Genomic DNA, 23,367 nt, shown 5'->3' with positions numbered 1-23,367 from the left:
GAGTGAGGCATACAGATCCTACACATCAGCCAGTAACTTATCAGATAAAACCAGTGACACAATGTGGAAGATGAGTGTTGATGCAATACAGTGTGATTAGATTCTGTCCCCGTAGACTTAGAGCAAGATAAAAGATACGGATTAACGCAATGCCAACTGTGATGTTATGTGACACGGGACAAAAAGACCATTCGTCACACAGGCCTCCAGATTATATGAAGCCTGTACTGAAGGCTATTGATCATGGGTGCAAGAGGAAAACCAATTATCAGCTTCCTTTTTTCAAGCACGCACACTGACAGACACACAGGCATGCACGTTTAATAACCCAATTTTAGCAATGAAAAAAAACTGTTATTATACATTGAAGCTCTTTCAAACTGGGAAGTGCCAAGCTTTTCAACCCAGGAGGTGGTATGAATTTACAAGAAAAGATTTTTCCCATTTTCTGCCAGTGACATTTGAACATGTCAAACTTTTGCCAAATGCAGCTGAAAGCAGAGCGAACTGCTGAGTTTGCTGCTTGCTGCTGTGGTTGTAGTTTCTAAGTCTGAAAAGGCTTTTAGGAATAGTGGACCTGGCACAAATCCCTTCCCCCCCCACTCCCACACACACACACACACATACAACAGCGCACACAGAGGAGTGTCATCAGATATGTTACAATTAGATTAGCACTGCATATTCAAAAGTTTTGCATGACATCCTCCTTTCCCTTTCATTCATCTCCCTCATTTCTTAAACATGGTTTTACTCGCACTGAAAATGTCAAGGCACTCTTGATACAACTGAAGACACAAAAGATCAGGATGAAAAATAAAACTTCTGTAAAAACAATAGATTTGCTTTTTTGTCAGAAAATAATTAAATAACAGAAAAAAAACAGGAAAAATACTGTAAATAATTAAATAGCCACATAATAAACCACAAAAAACACTTGACAGGTGAGAAAACATTGACATAATCTGGTTGATATACTCTAACTGAGATTTATCTAATCCAATAATTCAGTAATTTTGACTCCTTTATCCAATGAATATATTAAATATTATAATTAACAGTAAAAATCTGTCATTTATAATAACTACAGCACAATCAACTTGTTGAAAAGGCATCCTTGTATTATGTGTCATATACTGTCACTGTGTATCAGTGAGAGATTAGACAAGACTGCTCAATTAAAGAAATTCTTAATACCTCAGTTACATTATGTACCGTATTTTTCTTAAATTTAAACAGTACCAATAAATAAACCATGAAAAATGCAAGTAGACTCTGCAATGACAAGTTTAGGTGTGATTTCACACACAAATCTCTAAAACACCATCCTTTTGATGTCAGACAACACAAACACAACACGCACAAACAGCAAATTTAGTGACTAAATATGTGCAGTGAGAATAGTTGAGTAATACCTGGATAAAGGTTATTGTGGATAGAAAAAATGTAAGCGACTGAAAAAATAATATATTTAATGGCTGGATGTTTAGGAAAAGACTTGGCAATCTAGTGAGCACAAACAAATTAGTACAGTACTCATTTTTTAAAAATTGAAAAACTCTGATATCTATGTGTTCTCGGGAATGTTGGATGTTGAATACAAAGCTTTAAAAAGCTTTTAAAGTAATCTTAAAGTGATTTTTAATGAATGCATAGTATGTCTTGGACAGTCTGTTGTTTTGCAGAGCATTGTTTGCATTATACTTTCATATTTACAACTGATGCATAACCAAAAGTGTGTCCTTGCATAAACAAGAAAAGAGAACAACATTCAGGTGTTAAAATGTTTTCAAATCAATTGAAATCACAAATTTAATGAATTAATTTTATTACAATTAAATAAAACCCAATAGAATTTATGTTTGCTGGACTCACAGTCTGGTATTTTCATGCTCATGCTTATGCTGTACACCCAGCTGGTAAGACTTCGTAAAAAAAGGCCACATGCAGGTTTCAGAACATTATTCTAATGAACAAGAGTAATCGTTATGTGTTGTGTTGTATGGTTAATTATAATGTCGATAGGCGTATTAACTTAATTGGCATCGTTTTGAAAATACCTGCACATACAGACCTGTTTAAATCTGTCTACTTGAAGAGGAAGACTGAAAAAATATGATTTGACATCAGTGTGAATTACAAAACAGGATTACAAGAACCAGCACAATCGAAGGTAAAACACACAAGGTTGCATGATCATATATAACGACCTACTGAATAACCTGAGGGCTGCCCCATCTATAGATCGCTGTAGTCAACAAATGTTATAATTTGTAGACCGCAGTCATGCAAAATTACATTTATGAGAAACTGTGTCTCTCCAAGATATGTACATATTTATGAGTAATGGCATGAAATCTACTTCTGAATTTTACAAATTGACAATAATCTTTGTCAACAGCTTTTTACAGCCAAACAGGCTGACAGCCCTCAGTCACTCATTAACATATAAATGTTATAAAATAACTGATATATGATAACGGCTGAAACAAATCAGTAACCTAATGTAAATGTTGCAATATCTGTGTCTGGTGACCCGGAAACCCTCAATATAAAGTTGGTGAGCTGCCCAGATATGAATTAAAAATGTTTCTAATCTTAAACAAGTGTATCCTCTGTTGACAGGTGCAAACAAATGTTGATGATGCAAACCTTCAGTCTCAAAGTTTTATATTGTTGTGTAGAATGACATCATATTCCCATTAAGTACTATCAAACATGCTGTGATTTGTCAACACAATTCATTCCTTCCTCTTTGTATAATTGCCAAGCACAGTATACTGAGGCTCAGCACAATCTCTCACGCCTTATCTTTAAAATATAGGTATATCTTCAATTCTGCAGCATTTCTGCAGAACTGTAGCACAAATAAAAAAATAACCATTTAAACTTAACATCAGGTGAGTAAAAGAAGACTCAAAAACCTTTTGTGCAAACTTTAAAACAGCCCAGATTTTGGTTCAAACACAGTGGACAGTGGAAGACGGTATATGTGATAGTTGATAATCCATCAAACAATACGTAACAACATTTCAAAATAGGTTTTACTTATGTGACAAGCTTGCATAAATAAATTCCACTCAATTTGGAGGTGTCAGGCTTCAGGCTTCCATTCTGTAAACTCTTTGGCATCCAGTTAGTTCTCTATTGACCTCTGTCCATCTGTGTAAACAGAACTTACCAAGTAACACTCATAAAAAACCACGTTCATCCAGTCCTTTGGCTGTCACTGGGTTCCATTTTGCTGTGGGTTTATTGCTATTATGGCCTGTAAAGAAAAAAAAAAACAGAAGAACAATCTTGTTTTATGAAACTACTCTGTACAGTGACACACCAACAAAGAAAACTGGACATTGTCATTTTGTCCTTTTCCGATAACTTTCAGGTCTTTAATCGTATCTAGAGGGGCTTACTTGTTTCAGGTCTGGCTTTTGGCACATCTTGTGAGTGTGTGTCTGTGGTGAGTGTGTGGCTGGTATCTCTGCGCTCAGTCGCAACTGCTGTCCGTGGCACCGTGGCCGAGAGGACAAGAGGCCTCTGGTTGTGGTACTTGAGACGGTATGTTTCCGTCATACAGTTATCCACATTGAAGTACGTTGTCAGAGAAACCTCTTGAGCCTGTTCCATTCTGCACCCAGTCAGTCTTTCCTCACTTTCACATGATGAAGGGGTACTCCTCTCCGGGTCAGAGCCCGACTTGGAGCTTGCATCTGAGAAGGTTCGGAGGCCTGACATGTCAGGCTTCCTGTGTGGACTTACGTAGGATGCAGTTGAAAGACGGGGACTGGATTGGAAGGGTTCTTGAAGCATCCTTGGGCGAAACACAGCATGACTTGTTTCACCCGGGTGAGGAGAGACCCGCTGGGCAGGTCGGAGGTGAGGCGACCCTGTCGTGCCAATCTGACGCTGATTGTTCAGTTGGAGAGGTTCTGCAGTCACATTGCTGGGAGGGTGGTATGGCAGGGTGATATGAGGACACTGGGAATCGGAGGTGACGGCCTCGCTGTTGCAGGAGCGGTAAGTGCCGTCTCTGTCCTCGGGTTCCGAGAGAGCAAGATCGTCGGAGCTGTTCCATTCTGAGCTGCTGGTTTTTGTAATGTGCCGCAGGGCTGTACTTTCTCCAGTTTGCCCTCTACAGTTTGTCAGCTCCTGCTGCTCACTCTGCCTGTTATCTGAACCAGCGGAGTCCCTCTCTGAAGATACTGCCTTTCTGGAGGTACTAGAAGTGTACTTTGATTTCCGTCTACAAGAGATAAGTGTTGTAGAGAATAATTATTAAATATTATAGACATCCAATTTACAAGTCCTTACATGTGCATATTAGAACAAGTTATAAATAATTTATGATAAAGGGCACTACCTTGAACTTGGACTGCACTTAAGATGTGAATGTGAAACTTGTTCGTAGTTCTTTCCCTGAGGTTTGGGTTGATGTTTACCTATAAGATATGAAATACAGGTGATCAAAGACAAAGACACAATAAAAAATATGAAATGTAATAACATTACATACTGTAACTGTAATTGATTTAATACTCTCTTGATTTAAATTATGCAGAGCAAATGTGCATCACTCCTATTTTGCACAACAGGTAAGCTGATCACAACATAATTAGAAGATACAAATCTTCTGAACTCTGTTTGAAAATAGAAATCTCTAAGAATATTAAGGAATGTGAAGATATTCATCATTTAAAAAACAATAAGAGAAAAAGCATTAGAGCTTCATGAAGAAAAAGACTGGAATGCAGAGATTAACAATTTTTTCTCAGAAGTTTATGATTAAATTCAGAATCCTGAGAATAAAGTCAGAAATATTTGAGATTTTAGTCTCATAATTCAGATTGATTTTTCTGGGAATTCAGATATTAATGTCAGATACTTTTTCACTTTCCCTTAATCTTCTTCTTGCATACAATAATTAAAGCAAAGTTAATCAAAAGTAGAAATGAAGCACACACAACATGATCAACATAGCCTACAGTACAAGTCTGACTATGAACCTGTTGTCCTCTTCAAACACAAGGTGGCAGCAGCAGAGTGTTAATCTCACTAGACTATATCACAGCTGGATGAACCACTCTGCACGCTCACTCATACACCAGCGCAGCGAGAGGGAGCGTGGTGCTGAATTCCTTCCCTTTAAAAATAGATGTGTTATTTTTTTCGTTGCTGTTGCCCTGGAGAGGTCCGTGCAAGGATAAAAGCGTTAGCTGTTGGTTGGAAACATTGGCTCTAGATGCTCATAGCCTCGATAAAGTATCAAGTGCAGCACACTCAGAGCACTGCATGAAACAGAAAGATATTTATGACAATGCCAGCAGTCATGCCCAGCTGTGCTATCTCAATGAGCTTTGTGGGATTATCATCAGATTAATGCCTGTGCAGGGCTGACCGGGTGAAGAGGTTAAAGAAGCCAGTCCAAGCTCAGAAATCAACCCAGACATTCATCAATGTTTAATTACTCTCACATTATCAGTATGAGAAGCGGATCACACCTTATCTGTTTTGTAACATGAAATGTAATATGAAATAAAGAAAAAGAGAGAAAAATGTGAAAGAAAGAACTACATATATAGAGCAAAAAGTAATAACCTGTCTTCCTGAAATTAAGTAGGACATGCAAAAATGCTCCAATTTAGCACTGAAAGCAACTTTTCAAACACCCCAGTGTGTACGTGTAGTTAATGTGTATAAATATTTACTTAAAATTTGTACTTCTATTTTATATTCATGTACTATAACTACTGGAAGACTAAATTCATATTGCAGATTAGATGTAGTTGAACGTATGCAGTGACAAGATCTCTTATGTTCTACATCATGTTTTTGTTAAATCTTGTTTTTGATTCTCTCCTTTACTTATTTTTTTTCTGTTTCACGTTTTTTTAAACATTAAAAGGTTTTGTGTTTTTAAAACGCTACATAACAAAACACACAATGTTAGGCTACTATAAGATAACTGTTAATTTACTAGACTTATTTGAATTTAATCAAACATCACTGATAGACACTAGACCTTTTGGTTGTTGTTATTCCACATATTGCATTTATTAAGACTTTTACTGTGCCAGGAAAACCTGAGGAGGCCCTTTAAATCTTGGAACTTACCATTGTGTGAAGGTGAGGACATTATACTTGATTTTACATCGCCTCCCTTTTGGTGCAGCAGGCTGAAAACAAAAGTAAAATTATTCTCAGCATGTTAAAACGAATCTACACATGAACAAACAAACAAACAAATACACAGTGAAATATTTTGTGTAAGACAGACAAAACACACAGAACTGGCAGAATGACTCAAACAAATACCTTTCCAAATTTACTGTCTGCTCAGGTCCATCTGGATTCTAAGATCCCAAAAATGTGATTTTCTGAGTTTAACCCACATGCAGTACTGAACACTGAGATATTTTATAGAATTGACTTTGCTGTTGTTGTTTTAAAAGGCCTTATCTACAAACCACATACAGTAACAATCAAAAGTTTGGACACACTTTCTCATTCGAGTATATGGGAAGGTGTGTCCAAACTCTTGGTACTGTACACTGTAACTTCTCACTGTAAATGAACTTTACTCAACAAAAGATTCAGTTTTTTAAATTTTATGGCAAGAAGCTACTGATGAAATTAAATTAGGCTATATCATTTCAAAGATAACAACTAACAATTTTACATATTTTGCAAACATAATGTCCTTAAATTCCCATGCATAGCACTAGAGGAAGACTTCCATTGAACTTTTAAATTCGATACCTGATTGTGCAACATACACACTTTAGGGGGATATGACATGACGAAAAAGTATACAAATAAGTGGAGACCTCAATATCAACAGTAGTTCCTGGTACCCTTTCTATTAACAGACCCCTAAAGTGCATTTTCTTCTGATAAACATAGATTAGTAAAGTTAATTACCAAGTAATACTTTCATATGACATTAATTATTAATGTTCAGCACATTTGAGGAACTCTTTTGTAGTTAAATGTTTCAATTTACCTTTTTAACTACTTTAATATATGATCTAATTAGACAGTTTAGTGAACATGCAGTGTTTTCATAAAAATCTATTCTTACAAATTTTAGATTCAGTTCACAGTAGCAAACAAGGAGAAATGTTTTCTTTGATAAGGCTTTAGGAATCTAATAAAACCATATGCAGTTGAGGTTTGTTTCAACATTTGATATTATATATACTGAATATCTGAATTGTAATTTCTCAGAACGAGCCATGTGTCCTTTTTCAAGCTAAGTTTATCTTTGTTTCCAGGCAAATCAAAGGTATTTCTGAGTGATGATGCATACATTGTAGCTATGCAGCAGACATGAAGCTCAGAATAGCAAACTGGTGCAACACTGCAAGAACGGACTCAGTATGTAAGAAAATGTACCGAGAAATAAATGAAAAGCATGTGGTCTGTCGGTGGACATTGTTAATAAAATCCCCTCAATTGTGTAAAAGCAGTCTGATTGTTTCCATGTGGTGGCCCAATGAGTAATTACTAAATAAGAAAAGTTATTTATAGGAAAGTATTTAAGATCCTCAATTAACTGTCCACAACTGGACCGATTTCTCCATGAATTAATGAGTTATAGGAAAACAGCTCTTACTTAATGTCAATGGAATTAGCCTGTTAAAAACTGGCTGTTGCAGTACTTGAGTTTTAAAACAATTCACTACATACAGCTATAATTAATTGTGATTTATTTAAAGGGAGCTTATCATGCTGTTCGTAATTTTCTGTTATTTTTTCTGTTATAATGTCAGATGTCTATATTAAACATAGTCAAAGGTTCAAAACTTGAGGTGAACATGCAGTATATGTAAAATGTATAATGTAAAATGTCAGATTGTTTGTGCATGCCCACAAACAGCTGTCAGCTCTGTAGCCTTTTTTGCTAAGATTCTTGCTAAGGTTGGTACATGGGTTGTTCATGTTGTCTACTCACATGTTTTGGATCAGATTTGGGCTCAAACGTGTATGGATGTATTTGAGAAGCTTCCATCTTGCTTAAAGAACTGGAAAAAGAAGTGAAAGCCTACCACTACTGTTTGTTGACATAGCCTCCAGAACTGCCGCAAGTTGGCTGAAACGCAGCTACTGGAAGCTAATCAATCAGAAAAGAGTGGGCTCATTGAGAGGGGAGCCTTAAAGAGACAAGAGCTGAAACGGCCTGTTTCAGACAGAGGCTGAACTGAGGAGCTGCATAAAGGGCCGGTGTAAGTTAAATAAGGAGTTTTTGAACTGTAAATCAAGCAAAGATAGTCAAGTAGAGCAGCAGAATATAAATATAGACCAAGAAATGTGCATGATATGTCCCCTTTATCTCGTAGTTTTTACACTTCTTGAATTTGAAACCTCAGTTTGTCTTCATACAAGAGTGCAGTTGTTTCTTACCTTTGCAACTGTGCCTCTGGTGTTGATCTCTGGTCTTTAACAACAAAGCCATCAACACCAGGTGAGTCGGGATTGGTGGAGCCACTGCTGAGTCGGTCACTGCTCTCATAGCCCGACTCTGTCCTCTGAATGGTCCAGGTATCACTACGCAGCAGCGTCTTGGGGCCACCTTTAAGTCTGCTGCCCCTCTGTTGGTTGGCCCTGCTCTCTGACTCTACAGAGCTGTGGCTCTCAGTCTCATGCCGCTGGTCGTCCTCATAAATTGTCATTAAACACTTCTGCTTCCTATCTTCTCTGTTGCGTACACATTCACGCTCACGGTCTCGACTTTGCTCTGCGTGCACCCTTTCCTGGGATGAAGGCTTGCTGCGCCGGGGGCTGTCATGTTGCTGTTGACGGCGTTGCTCCAGTTCATTCAGCACACTGTCCACATTTAACACCTCCCGAATGGGTCTCCAAGTGGACTTGGATTTATTGCGGCTTCCTCCGCTCCCACCTTTTTCCCATTGCTCTTGGCAGCTATCCTGATCATAACGACTCGGGGACGTGTTGTTTTTCTTGCTATGCCCACCACCCTGCGTGGTGAGAGACTGTCCACGTGGCTCCTGAGATCCTCTGCTTGAATGGTTTGTTGACTTCTCAGAACGTGGATGGCTTTTACATTTTTGGTCTGCAGGATGCCTTGGTCCATTCTCTGGAGGAGATGAAGATCTTGCATGTGCCATCTCTAAAGAAAGTGGACATGGATCATTTGTAGAGTGACTATTTCAATCTTGTTCTGCTGGACAATAGTTACCTACACTGGCTTGCATTTGTATGTCTTTGTTTTTAATGTTCCCCTCAAACCTACAGTATGATGCAGACACAATGCTCTACCTTTGTGTTGGGATGGGTCAGTCCTTCGATGCCCTCTGTCCTTTTTTGATGTTTCACCTGGTCTCTGCAAACTCTCCGTGAAAGGTTCTTGAAATTTGTTTGGACTGCCAAGGGGATTTTTCACTGAGGAAAAAAAGAAATTGAAATGGCAGATGAGTGACTCCTCTACAATTCAGAAAATTGTACTTGATGTTTTTTAAATTGTGATTTTTTTTAGCTGTTAAGTAACCTTTTCTGAGTGCTGTTGATATCAGTGAAGCAAACAGTAAATCATTTTTAGTTGGATCTAAATTCCCTTTATCTGCATAATGTATCATAGGACTTTAAAAACCAATCAGTGTGTGACATGAGATGTGCATATCAGTGACTATTAATAATTAATAATTAATAATAATGCATTAAAACATGCAATTCTTTCATATGTTGTTACTAGAAGTTTTAAGAGTGTCGCTCTGCATCTTGTGCATCTTCTGCTGGGAAATGAATTTTCACTGTTGTGCACTAGTACTACTGATATTGAGCTTCAGATACTCAAACAGGTCATTACTTGCTCTTTCCTGTTTATTCATTACAAATTTCAGTGCAGCACACAATAGTTGCTTTTGCAATGCAATTCCACCTTTCTTTTGCTGCAGAACGGGCGATAGAAAAACAAAAATGCCACTGCATCATTAACCTTGTTAAAAATACACTACTGCTACCACTGTTGCCAGCCCTGTGATGTGTTTATTTCCCTCTGTAGTGAGTAGGCCTATATGACAAACAGCAATGATGTGAACTGCACACAGAAATGGCAAAATGGTAAATGGCTGCATTTACTTGGTGCTTTTATCCAAAGCGATTTACAATGTTTCTGCTGCTCATTTACCCACAGATGGCAGCAAGCTACCAAGCAGGGTGCTGGCACAGCCATCAGGAGCAATTTGGGGTTCAGTGTCTTGCTCAAGGACACTTCGACATGCTGACAGGAGGAGTCGGAGATTGAACCACCAACACTTAGTGGGCGACCTGCTCTACCTCCTGAGCCACAGCTGCCCTAAACATCTGCCCCCAAATCAGCACAGCTGCAACTTTTTCAGTTTTTTTGTTCTTCTAAAAGAAACTGCTAATAAAACATGTTTAACAAAAACATGCTGCTATAATAAATGGACAAAGACAAAAACTCCTTTCTGCATGTTAAACCACTTTCTACCGAAATGTTTCCTTCTTTATATTTGATTTTCTTCTGTTAGTGAGTACAGTACTTAAAAAAAGATGCTTAATATTTTAAAGATCTTGAGTAAAACAACAGTACAACACTATAAATAGGAAACAGATGAGTGAAATGCTCAAACAAATAAAGGCATAACACTCTGTGCATCTGCACGGCTGCTGGATGTTACAACAGCGGTGAGTAAGCAGTGAGTAAGCTGTAGTATTATGGATTTTCAGATTTGTTCATGTAGCCTAATGCTGACATTTGAGTGGTTCAACTGAAAAAGGATACTAGATTTGATTAAAGTACACTTAACACAACTGCTGACTAATTAAGCAAAACACACTTCATGATGAAGTTATCAAGAGACTCACAGGCTTAGTAATGCAAGTATGACACTGCAAGGAAGCTGTCCTAGTTAGTCAGAGTTGTCATGTAGACATGAGACAGTAAAAAGCTCCTACCACTACGTACTGCAGGGTAAATCAGTATTACTTAAATAATCTGTCTACATCAGTAAACTTCAATAAAATCTAATTTTAGAAAGATCATAACAGTAAATAATGCAGAAAATACACAGAATATTAAAAAAACTAAACCTATATTTGACTCTTGAGACAAAAACAAAAAATCAATTACTTACACTTATTTTCACAAACACAAATCTCCAGTCCCATGCCAGTCAAAGTGTCTGGACACCACACTAAAGCAAAACAATCCATCTAAATCGGCGAGGCCGCATTGCCAAAAAACCAAGCAGATAAATTGATGGAGGCAAACAACGGAAATGTCTAGGGGAGGAGTGAGAACTGTACAGCAGGAGCATGGGTGCGCTTGGCCACAGGAGCAGGGATTAGGGAGGGAGGCGTGGGTGGTAATCTGCGTGCAACAGAGGCATCATCCTCATGTCAAGTTCAAGCCAGCACACAGGGCAGGGCAATCTTTCTGCCTGCGGTTTAACAGCACTCTCTCTCTCAATCCCAATGCAAACCATAACTGTAATTTGTGGAGTGAAATCATTGTTGTCAAAGGTAATGGCACTGCTTTATGTTTAATGTCAATCAACGATACTTTCAGAAAAAAATGCTCAGATGCTAAAAGAGATTTTTTCGAAATTAAATTATTAGACAAATTGAAATTGTTCTTCATTCTGATCCCTATCATGGCGTCTTATTAATTGTTACTGCTTAATATCACTATGTTGCTGTTTCATTTCATTTCCCTGACACATCAAAAAAGGATCATCACAATTTTCATGATGACTTTCTGGCAGCAACGAACATCTGTTATCGGAAAAACTCAGACCTACTGTATATAGATATGTATACAATGATATGTTTTGTTGTCCATTTTAATAAATTTGTGGTTTGGAATCAGTGTGAAGCTGTTTCATCTAAATTGATTTCCAGTAGCCTTGCACCTGCATGTGATGTGAGTATCACTACACTCACTCTCATGCTTTTCACATCATCATCTGTGTTACAGTGAGGAAATATCAAAGTCTGCTCTCTATTTTTAGAAAACTTAAACTTGGGCTAGTTTTTAAATACTTAACTAAGTATACTTAATTCACTTAAGATACTACAAAGATTAAGATATTATTAAAGTATACATGAAACATACATTCAATTATGAATTCATAATAGCTTTGCAGGAACACACAAATATTATGCATGCATGTATAATAATATTATTATTTAGTATTCAGTTGGGTAATCTGGACCACACTATTATTATGATTCAGTTATGGTGCTGGTGGGATTTACTTTACTGTTGGTTTATAAAGTCCATGCTGGGTGATCACTTTTTTTTTCTGAACAGCTGGAGGATGCAGCTTTACTACTACTAGTTGGTGTAGTAAGATAATATTTATTCCAAAGTTCTCAAAGATTGACACAAAGTCTTCATTAAGAAAGCACTTTGCCTCAAAATAAATAAATTAATAATAATAAATGCTAATAATCCTCTTCAACACATGTGCTTATGAATAATAACAAACTTAAAAAATGTTCAACAGAATGTGAAGAAATAACAGTTTTGACATTATGTCAAAGACATCTATCTATTGTGCTGTGGCGATATCTACTGAAGTTAGCATGCTAACCAGCTAGCCCTGGCCTGTCCTGACTCATAATACCGCTTGTACCTTGAGAGGCAATAGTGAATCACTGTCGCTACCAGCCTGCCCTCAGTCAAACATGTGAGGATGAAGAAGTTGCACTTTGTTTTTTAGGTTATATTTATTCAAGCAAACGTTAGCTCAACATTAGCACTAAGTTGATATTCTTATCATACTTAGTCAAAGTCCTACTTACCAATCTGCTAGCTAGCAGAGTACTGATAATGCACTATTGATTCAGTGCTAATGTAGTGTAAAGTAACGGTGATATGATATGCTGCCTCCAATTGGTTTGGAGTGTGGAGCATGAATTCGCCAATTCTTACATATTGCACCTTTAATAATCGACTAACAGTTTTTCAAGCAAAACCAACTTCTCAAATGTGAGTATTTGCTGCTTTTCTTAGTTTGATATCATTAGAAACTGATTATCTTTGAGGTCTGGACTGTTGGTCAGACAAAACAAGACAACTGAAGATGTCCTCTTGGGTTTTGGGAAATTTTTTCATTACATTTTGACATTTTACAGACTAAACGATTAATCACAAAAATGAATCAAAATCAAAATTAAGCAGATGAATTGATAATGACAAAAACTGTTAGTCAGCTCTAATTCAACTAACCGACTCATTGACTTCTTTGATTGTGCTTGCAGGTGTTGTCATGTTATGCTTGCAAAACTGTCAACAAATATAAGAAAATAATTTACTTAATTCTTTTTGGCGACTGACTGTGGTCTGTGCATGCATGTCTAGGTTTGTGTTTACAGTAGTAAGCAGTAATTTATTGAAGGTGTCCTGATGTAATACTGGATGAGCTGGAGGCAAAGTCCAATGTTTCTCTATATTTGGTTTCAACACCTATATTTTGAGTGCGTTATTACTCCTTCTATGTTATATTTATTTTTAAAAAATGTCTAAATATCTTGAATGTCAATGAGGAGTTACATGTTTAGGGTTACAACTTGTCTTACCTGTCACATCACCATTTACTTGGGCTTTGTACCGGGGACACATAGTGGTTTGTCTTGGTGCATCTTCATTAGACACCGGAGTTCCCTCAGGATTGGTATAAAACAAAAGAAGTGGTTGGAAATGTCCCCTGATACATTTAGAGGCAACATCTTTCCATTTGGATCCAATCTGTGAAAATGAAAAGAGTGATATAAGAGTGTGTAACATGCAGTAACAGGTAGCAGACTTTTGGAAGGGGGATAAAGCAGATTAATAGCAGAGGTCCTAACCTCCTTTACAGTAGCATCGTCAAAAAACATCCATTTTGAAGATTTGGTGTGATAGGCAAAGGCTGAGTAATGTTTACTCGAAAAACAGATCATCCCCACCAGATGCAGCTCACTCCGTTTGGCATTTTCATCAGTGACTCGGTTAAAAAGCTGAAAGAGAGCAAATTGAGACAAGTTTGATCTCCACATATTGCTCTTTGGCAGATGCTAAATCCTATAAGAATAAAATCTATGTGTGTTTTTTTGGATAGCCTGTTGATTTTTTTTATGAAAGATTACATCACTCTGACCTTCATAGTGTATTAAAGACAAAAGTCAGAAAATAGCTAAGAACTGTGATAGCTGTTCTTTTTCAAGAGTACATGAGTGATTATTAACAGCACAAATGTTCATTCACTCCATAGAAAGTGTCACATAAGATGATGCAGATGATGATACCGCTGTCAAGTCAGCTCTTACCCCACACAGGTTCAAACGTGGGCCAAGTGACCTGATGACATCGTCCGTAAGATCAGACTGCTCGGCATCCCACACAAATCCAATAGTGACAATCTCTGGGCAGTTCATGAGCACACGACGGATCTTGATACTCTGACCACAGTCGCTCTGCAAAATATGAATAAAAATACATGTAGGCCCATATTAATAAATATGTAAACACAAGAAAAAAGTTCTCAATAAGGCAAAAAATATACAGTATGTAGTTTGCAATTTAATATTACAAGAAGCACAGGGGCACTATTTTCTTTTAAAGATATGTACTTTTTTGGGAAACATTCTTATTTGCTGTCTTACAGAGAGATAATTAATTGATGATTGATGATGATTTCAATATTATTTTAATATATGTTTAAGACAGAGGTAGTTGACAGTATTTTGCATAGTTTAGCACAATGGCTGGAAGCACGGAGAAACCGCAAGCCAACAATTTAATACTTCCAAAGCTGATATCTGGAAATAAAAAAATGAGACATTTCAATGAGCAGTTAGCTTACCTGCTGTTTCTATTTATGTCTTGACAAACAACAGCTTGTTAAATTCACGCTAAATCTCTCATACTGTAAGTGGAAGTTGTCGGTTCTTTGATGTATTTGTGATAAGTTTGTTCCCGAACAAGATAAAATGTGTAAATAACAGAATAATAGAGTTGTTGGAAGGTGTATTTTTTTCACTTTTGGCAGTGGCTAACTGTCCCTCTGCCTAAAGTCTTCCTGCTTAGGTAGGCTAATCCCCCAGTGGACCAGTCTCACTACCAAAAACACTGAGATAACTGTGAAACTGATCTTTTAAGTCTCAGTAATAAATAAATGACAAATTTCCCCCAAATTTCAGAGTATTTCTTATGGTTGTGGCTTTATCTTGCTCTCCCTCATTCTCTTTCCCTCACACACACCTCATCAAAACTAAAATAAAACCTCTGACTTAACACTTCAAAATGCCATAACGAAGATAAAAAAAGAGTCGGAGAGCATGTATCATCTGCACATCACAGTGTCATTAAATCAGTACTGCAGCTTGGAATTTTCTGGAAGAATAATTTGTTGAGGGAACAGAGGACTCAGCTTCACCAAACTGATGCATACTGAAGAGGAAGACAGCAGCAAATACAGATGAGAGAAAAACACTGGATAAGCCCTTATTGCTATTTATATCCTAACACTAGTCTGGCACCATCTCCTTCCGGCCGCTTCAAGTGCAGTGTCACGGCAGAAAGCACGGAGTGTACTCTGCATAGTTGCAAGAATCATTTTTGTGTCCATTTTACAGTACCATGATAACTGTTCAGCTGAATGGTTAAATTATTCATTAATAGATGCCTGTAATGAATCATCTGGTTGAATTTAGACAGATGTTTTTGGAAAAAAAGACAGGGAAAGGTATTGGGCCACCACTTTGTAAGGAAATAATCACCATTAAAATGAAGAATGACATTAAATCACATACCGGGCAGCTTCGGAGGTCACCTGTGTTGTTTGCTGCCTGCAGCAATTCTCCGAACATATCTGACCTGAGCCGCTCGTTCTTCCCCAACATGCGATCAACCTGTTGGCTGTGCATAAACACAGAGACTGTATGGATAGTAGATGGTTGGCATTTTATTGAAAAAGTCAAGACACATTAGCACACTCAGTGAACACATTCCATCACCACAACTTCTATATATTTAATGTACTACATGCCAAGACAAGAACTGTGTTCTAGTAGTCAATATAAACAGATTGTAATTGGGCTTTACTGCATATTTGGTTATATTAAATCATGTATTGCAATGTATAATTCCTCAATTAATTAGAATAATCCAATTTAATAATTATTATTTAATATTTCACATTATCTTGTCTCTATCCAATTTAATTGCTTTGAAAATTTAGAATTACAATAAGAATTAATAAAAGTGTTCCTGTAAACAAATCTCCACTAACAGTTTTGATACCAGTGAATGCAAACACACAATTAAATTCAATTTTTTAGATTTTTTTAATTTACTACTTATTTTGACCAAATAATTGTATGGCATCTTCAGTCCAACCTTAGTCAAGAGTTAAAATCCACTGATAATTATCAGGTTGTTTTGGAGGTGTTTTTTGTTGAGCTGAATAAATCAGGAAGCATCGAAAAATCGAGCAAGACAAGCGACTGATGGTCATACCAAACTTCACCTCAAATACAAATGTCATTGATAAGTTTTTGTGCATTAATATATCCATCAGATTCCTTCTCAGAGTCACGTTTCTGACTACAAACATACAAATGTAAGACTACAGTAACAGGGAAAAAACTCACATTTACTTTGAGCCTTTAGCTACAGCTGTTGAATGACAGGAAAGAATTTGTAAATTGATCTGAGATGCTTAAAATTCAAATCATTTTTAGTAACCTTATTTAATACTTTGACATTTAAATCAGGATTAGTACTCTGGCCTGATTTTTGTAGCCCATTTTTAAAGCCATGGCAGTAAATCAAGTACTCACCATAAAGCAGTGGTTGACACATAATGTACGAATTCTGTGAATGGGTGGGGGTCTGAAGATGCACCGCAACAACGACACACAAACTTCAGAAAAAAAAGAAAGAAAAAAGTTAACTTTATTTTACAGATTTACAGTTTTAATAAATGGGACATGCATATTCATTTACTCTTACATTTAGTTATAGCAGCTGTGGGAGTCTTTCTTTATTGTTATTATTATTCATATCTTTTTATTTATTACTATTTCATGTGCTTAACATTAATACATATCTTAGTACAATACTGTGTTGCTTTTCAATAACATTTAGCAGCTAGAATGTGAGTGAATGTATTGAGATGATTAGTTACCTGCTCATAAAGCATCATCGCAAACTTCTGATGGGTGATGCAGGATTTGGATGAACAAGCATCAGTTGCAGCGTCTGAAACTATGTGCAAATGAATTCGCTCCAAGATGTTCTCCTAATATGTGAGAAATAATAGCAGATACAATGCAAACATTGAATATATGCAACAACACAGCAGAGTGCAAAGCAAATGAAGGATTACAGTACACAGTATAACCTTTAAATTCAGCTTCTCTGTGTTTGCTCACTGACCGTGAAGTAATCGTACTCACATGTACGTAAAACATGTAAAAAATTCACATCTTTTTTCGCTAATGAAAAAATTATTTGTGACGACAAAGCTGCCGCTGAGTAGCACTTGCATTAAAACGATTAGCAGAATTACAAAGGATTAAAACTTGCTGCAGATAATACATTTTTAAATATTCTGCACTCATAGCTTGTGATTTTACTGGGATTTACACTTTTTTTTTTCCTATTGACTAGTGGACACAACATGAACAGCTGTGAACAAGTATTTTTTTGATGGTCTAGTGCACAGAGAAACAGCCAGTAATGAAAACAGACAAACTCAATTAAATCTGATTCACAGTTCTAACAGGGTTTTCATATGCTAAAAGGCAAGAGACCAAAATGCACCTTCACACACAGTAGATATAACTGCTGATGACACAGAGCCGAAACAGTTTGTCAGTGTCCTCTGCTTCTCTTTATAGCCATTAAGTGTCACAGAGGAGGAAGCACCATGACATTATTTTAAATCACATTTACTGTGGGGAGGTCTTCCACTAAATATTAATTCTGATTAAAAAGCCAAAACCAAAGGCGCAGTGTCAACGTACAAAGCACTCAGCAGCATCATCCATCAGGCCCAGTTGGAAGCGTTGCTCATCTTTAAAAGTTTCAGCGAGGGCGTTACGCAGGCTGTCGGAGGGGAGCACACGCTCTCTGCTCTGCTGAAACTGGCTGAATATACTCTGAAAAAGAAAAATAATCAGCAGTTAATGACCGAACCAAATTACTATTGTATTACCAGATTATTAATTATATATAATTTGTGACCAATTTTACCTTTAATGCACAGAAAATGCAGGCATCACCGAGACAAAAGTGACCTGAGAGCTGCCTCAAACTTCTCCTGAAAATGTCCAGCTGCCAAAGCACCTATAAACATTTAACGACAGCATATTTATCACAGTGCTGACATGAAAGTGATCTTATAGACAATATTTTTTTTTATATTACAATTCATTTAAATTAATTCATCTAGTACTGCCAATCCCACTGAGAATGAACACCCAACTCTGCAGTTTTTCTCAGCTTTTAGTCACTTTCAGCTCATTATTTGTGGTTTGGTCCATATGGCGGAGTCCCGACGGCTCTCACTAACCCACCCAAACACAACCATGTACAGGTCACACAAACCGCCGAAACACTACTAGTGAAAAATAAAAATCTAACTACCAAGTAAGAAGTTGTTCAGGAAACCAAACAAGAGCTAAAACACAACAGATTTTTGGCAGATGGCAAGTCTGTGGAAGTGTTAAAAGAATGTTTTTTTAAGCACTGAGACAGTTTTGTAATTCTTTCAGTGGAGTAAAGTATCTGTTTTTCAGTCATTAAGAGCTGATAGAAAATGGTTCTCACCTGGACAGCACTGTTTAGGAAGCAGCTGTTCTGCCCAGGCTCATTCAGCAGGCCTTTGGTGAGAGCTAGAGACAACATGCTGCCAGGCTGGTAAGATTTCTTCAGGCCTCCTCCAGGTTTTTTGAACATCTTCACCCATGCCATGGAGTTAGAGCCTGCAGCTGATGAAAAAAAATCTTTTAACATGTGTCCTCTGTTTCATATTTTACTGAAGGTCGTTTAAAGCCATTTACATTCAATGTGTCACCGTAAAAAGGTACATTATATCATATAATATGATGTTTCACTGCATTCTCATTTAAGGAAAGTGTAGTGATTATTTTTTCATGGCACTATAGAGGCCCTTTCAGTTCGTTTTGGACCCAATTTTCATTATATCACTAATCCAAATGAGTGATTTGGTCCGATGCCAGATAAATAATATCATCTACCTTCTCCAGAACTGGGGGGAGACTTGCTGCAGCTGGACATGCTGGGAGGTGGGAGCTGGTGCGGTGGTCTGGCCATGGGCTCCATCCATTTCATCCCCACGCACCTCCAGAGCGGTTGGTTGAAAGCATTGTCAGGATCAGCCACAGGGCAGCCTCAGACATGTGCTACTAGACATTGAATGGCAAGTGGACAAAATCTGGGAGAAGAGAGGAAGAAGTAAACCATAAATGTACCGACACAACAGTGCAGCTATAAGCTCAATAGCAGAATAACCACAGAAGTAATGCTTAAAAAGGAGTGCTGTAGCCAATTCCTGCATCCTAACATTAATTAACACAAAAAGTGTGACATGAAAACACACACTTCTGAAAATAAATGCTGAATATACAAGATTAAAGCTCATTTAAGTTATTCTGACACCGTGAATGTAAACACTGTCTGTCATCTGCACAGCTCAGAAAAATAGGCTTAAAGACCTGAACTATGAGTCAGTGTCACTTCTATGATTTGCAGCCTTCATAACCCGTCAATCTGTTGCTGAAGCAGGAACAAAACAACATTTATCTGTTTATAATCATTTTGAAAAAAAGACAAACCCTCACTATCTTTGAATGTGAAACCATAATTCCATCGTGACTTACAGATATTCTGTTGTTATTTGTATGCTGTATTGTACTGCTGAAATTAGCAATTATTTTCATTATTGATTAATCTGTTGATCACCTTCTGGCTTAATCGATTACCAGTTTGATCTATAAAATGTCAGAAAATGGTGAAAAATGTCAATCAATGATTCTCAAAGCCCAAGATGTAACCTAAAATGTCTGGTTTTGTCCTGACCAACAGTCCACAAGAAGATATTCAGTTTACTGTCGTAGAGGACTAAAGGAACCAGAAAATGTTCACAGTTAAGAAGCTGGAACCAGAGAATTTTAGCATCAGTTCTTAAAAAAATACTCAAAAAGTTAACAGATTATCAAAATAGTGATTCATTTTGTGTTGATCAACTAATTAACTAATAGCTGAGATCATTGCTTGTCATTGCTTCACTACTACTGGATTCTTTTGTATTGTTGCTTCTACTGTTTGCAGAAAAAAACTATTAAAAATAAAGGCATAGTATAACAGAATAATAATGACAAAAAATACAATAAAAAAAGATACTGTATACATTTTAATCATTATTAATTATATAAAACCTAAAATGGTCCTGTTTTACTCAAATTCAAATTTACAGTGAATCAGTTTGGCTTTTTATCATTATTATTATTATAACATTTATTTAATCAGGTAATCTAATTGAGATCAAGATCTCTTTTGAAAGAGAAACCTAAGTGAAGTAGAAGAAATAAGACACAACAAAACACAGCAGGTCACACACAAGCAAACTGCATCAGAAACAATCACTGACATCTCTAAAAAGTTCAAGTTTAAATTCTTCCACTCGGACTTACGGGTTTCAAAGTCTTTTGTAATACTGTGCAAAGTACTTCTTCAGTTCAGTATTTACATGTAGGGTATCAATAGTGTGCCAGTCCTGTGATCTGATGAACAGCAGTGTCAAATGTGAGGTTTGATCTAGAACATTGTATTTTCTTATGGATATGATTAATTGCCATTATGCTGCATGATGGTGCTCACATCAACATGAAGTCCTATTTGAAATTCCATTAAATTACATGTTAAGCTTTAGTAAAATTAAACAAAGGGCTCATCCAGATGTAAAAAAAACAGGATGCAGGTGCTTTAATACAAAGTTTAACACAGCTAAATCAAAGTTTTGATCTTGATCTGTTGCTATACTGATTTGTTTACATTAGTTGTTTTTTAAAATACTGCAGTAAACAAGTATTAAAATCAATATTTTAGATCATTATGTGATAAATAGGCAAGATAAAATAGTCCAACGGGATCAAACTTGTACAGACATAGGCTATAGTAGCTATGTTTTATATTATAATGTGTGAATGTCTATGATTATGGTGAAAAGATGACTGATTACTAGCCTTTCATCTCTTATCAAAATCACTATTTTTGGTCACACAACCACAATTTTTGGAAATATTGTTTCTTTATGTAAAATCATATTTTAAGCCAACATTAGGTGTCAATGCCCACATGTGTTTCTGCACCAACCTCTCTTGACACCATGTGATGCCATTATAGGCCTATACGGTCTGACATAAGCGCCCATCTTTGCTGTAGGATTCATAAAGAAGACATAAATCTAAATACTGAACGTGTTTTTTTTTAATGACCATCCTGCGTTTTTCTGCGTTAAAAAAAAACAACAACCCAAAGCTCCGTCTAGCGCGCTCCCACAGCAGGAGACATGCTGCCAGCGGCTCCACGGTGAACTGTGTATCTGGGAACAGCGCCCGGTCAGCTACTGTAGCAGAAATATGCCGCAACTTGCATTCAAGGCTCGGAGAGAAAAAAACAAGCGCTCTGCAGACTCACCTTAAAGGAAGCGCGGAGACTTGACTGCTCGCCTCCAATGAAGGCGCAGGGCGGTCCAGCTGTCAACGCGCAAATCCCCCACGACTTCTCGCCGAATCCTGCGAATATAAAACTGGCTAGAAACGACTGCAGATACGACCAGACGCGTGTAACGCACTATCTGTCATAGTGCAACATTGCCAATCCCTCCGACACGCACACAGGCTGCAGCCCGAGCCTCTGTTTGATGCCACTTACACACAGACACACACAGACACACACAGCCGCTCCGGGACAGTGTTATTTCGGTGGAAATTCGTCCCTTTTCTGTGTACAAACGGGGCCGGTGATGGCCTGTGTCAGAATGTCCGACGCGGATTAGTGATGTTTTGAGACTTGAGGGGTCAAACTCCGCCCCTAGTGTAGCCTCAAGTGCACTGCTGCTGTATTGCAATCTTCAATCCCTGCATGGCAAACTGTGTGCTGGCGGAAGGTCAGACTTCCAACTTCATGATGATGATGATGATGAGAGAAGACATCACATGACTGCACTGGTTTCATAATCATGCAGCACTGTGGGGACTAAACCCTGCCTGTTCTTTGTAAAAGCTCTCACTTAAATGTCAAGTAAGAGAACAGAATATTGTTTTACATTTAGGGAAATATCAAATGTGTAAATATGCCCCGTTTGTTATCACGAGCCACACTGGATAAAGAGGTTTTATGCTTTTTCCCCCCTCTCTTATCATGTGATACCCAAATAAAAAAGCATTTTCAAACACTAGAAAGGTACATTTATTTAATAACAATTATAAATCTAATATTTTTCTCTTTGTGATCCCGGTGCTGCTGTAAACAGGACATAGATTTCACAAAATTGGGGCAGATGGAGGGCCTGGCAGGGGAAAGCCTGCAGAGCTGAGCAGGTTTTAAGTGTAGACAGGACGACTAAAAGGAGCTGACGGTGCATGCAAGCCAGAGTCTGCAGAAATGGCACGCAATCTCTCTTCCAGTTCTTTTATACATAAATTTAAAAAAGAAATGTCAAAATAAGCAAAAAAAATAAAATAAATAATAACATGACATGATGGCGCAGTGGACCTAACATAATGTTTATCATCGTCATATCGTTCATCAGTTGCTGCTTCTCTTTGCTTAAATACAGTTTATCAGTGGGCACTAGTAGATTATTGACAGTACTCTCTCTCTCTCTCTCTCTCTGTGTGTGTGTGTGTGTGTGTGTGTGTGTGTGTGTGTGTGTGTGTGTGTGTCTACAGTATGTGGGCCAGCCTGTGAAAAATAGTGTAAAATCCTCATCATGAGTTGCTACATTGATTGGTCTTCACTGATTTTGAGACCAAGAGTGAAATCTGTTCAGGAATATTAATCAAGCACTTGTTAGCTCACTATTATTGAGAAAACAATCTCAATTATATACTGAGGTTGACTACAGGAAGTTGTATATATATTCATCACTATATATTTAAGTAAACAAATAGAAATGTATAGACTATGTACAGTCTGGGATGAACATGTGTTTATGGTATATAGCTATTGTCTGGTGAAAAACAACTGCAGTGTGGAGCCTTATGTGAAGCAGAATTTATCCAAAAGTCAATGATCTCTGTGTGCACAGTTATGTTCAGGTACATTACCATGAACTATAGAAACAGGCAGGTTTACTGCTCTGCCTGAAG

The 23,367-nt window shown here is 37.3% G+C and overlaps 1 protein-coding gene and 1 long non-coding RNA gene across 4 annotated transcripts; one reads left to right on the top strand and one right to left on the bottom strand.

Moving 5' to 3' along the window:
- Window positions 1–257: 257 nt before the first annotated feature.
- usp53b (ubiquitin specific peptidase 53b) lies at window positions 258–22,111 on the bottom strand. 2 transcript variants are annotated; one of them, XM_067584756.1, is made up of 17 exons: window positions 21,692–22,111; window positions 19,231–19,427; window positions 18,800–18,960; window positions 18,224–18,316; window positions 17,995–18,129; window positions 17,154–17,267; window positions 16,807–16,889; window positions 15,778–15,883; window positions 14,293–14,439; window positions 13,834–13,983; window positions 13,564–13,732; window positions 9,277–9,399; window positions 8,401–9,127; window positions 6,112–6,173; window positions 4,361–4,439; window positions 3,414–4,243; window positions 258–3,268 (listed from the first exon to the last, which is right to left on the bottom strand). In XM_067584756.1, exons 2-17 carry the CDS (start codon window positions 19,322–19,324, stop codon window positions 3,192–3,194), a joined length of 3,150 nt encoding a protein of 1,049 aa, XP_067440857.1. In that variant the 5' UTR covers window positions 19,325–19,427; window positions 21,692–22,111; the 3' UTR covers window positions 258–3,191. The 2 variants fall into 2 exon arrangements, with proteins under 2 accessions (XP_067440857.1, XP_067440858.1); XM_067584757.1 differs by lacking the exons at window positions 18,224–18,316; window positions 18,800–18,960; window positions 19,231–19,427; window positions 21,692–22,111 and having other exon boundaries at window positions 15,778–15,902; window positions 17,995–18,020.
- On the top strand, window positions 3,885–11,850 carry LOC137179801 (uncharacterized). Of its 2 annotated transcripts, XR_010927876.1 has the most exons (3): window positions 3,885–4,017; window positions 4,125–4,216; window positions 10,151–11,850. It is a non-coding gene; the product is annotated as an uncharacterized lncRNA (long non-coding RNA). The 2 variants fall into 2 exon arrangements; XR_010927875.1 differs by lacking the exon at window positions 3,885–4,017 and having other exon boundaries at window positions 4,077–4,216.
- Window positions 22,112–23,367: the final 1,256 nt, after the last annotated feature.

The sequence above is a fragment of the Thunnus thynnus genome, chromosome 3 (genome assembly GCF_963924715.1).
Source record: "Thunnus thynnus chromosome 3, fThuThy2.1, whole genome shotgun sequence".
NCBI lineage: Eukaryota > Metazoa > Chordata > Actinopteri > Scombriformes > Scombridae > Thunnus > Thunnus thynnus.
The sequence above is the reverse complement of the archived record's forward strand: the minus strand, read 5'-3'. Positions and strand labels throughout refer to the sequence as shown.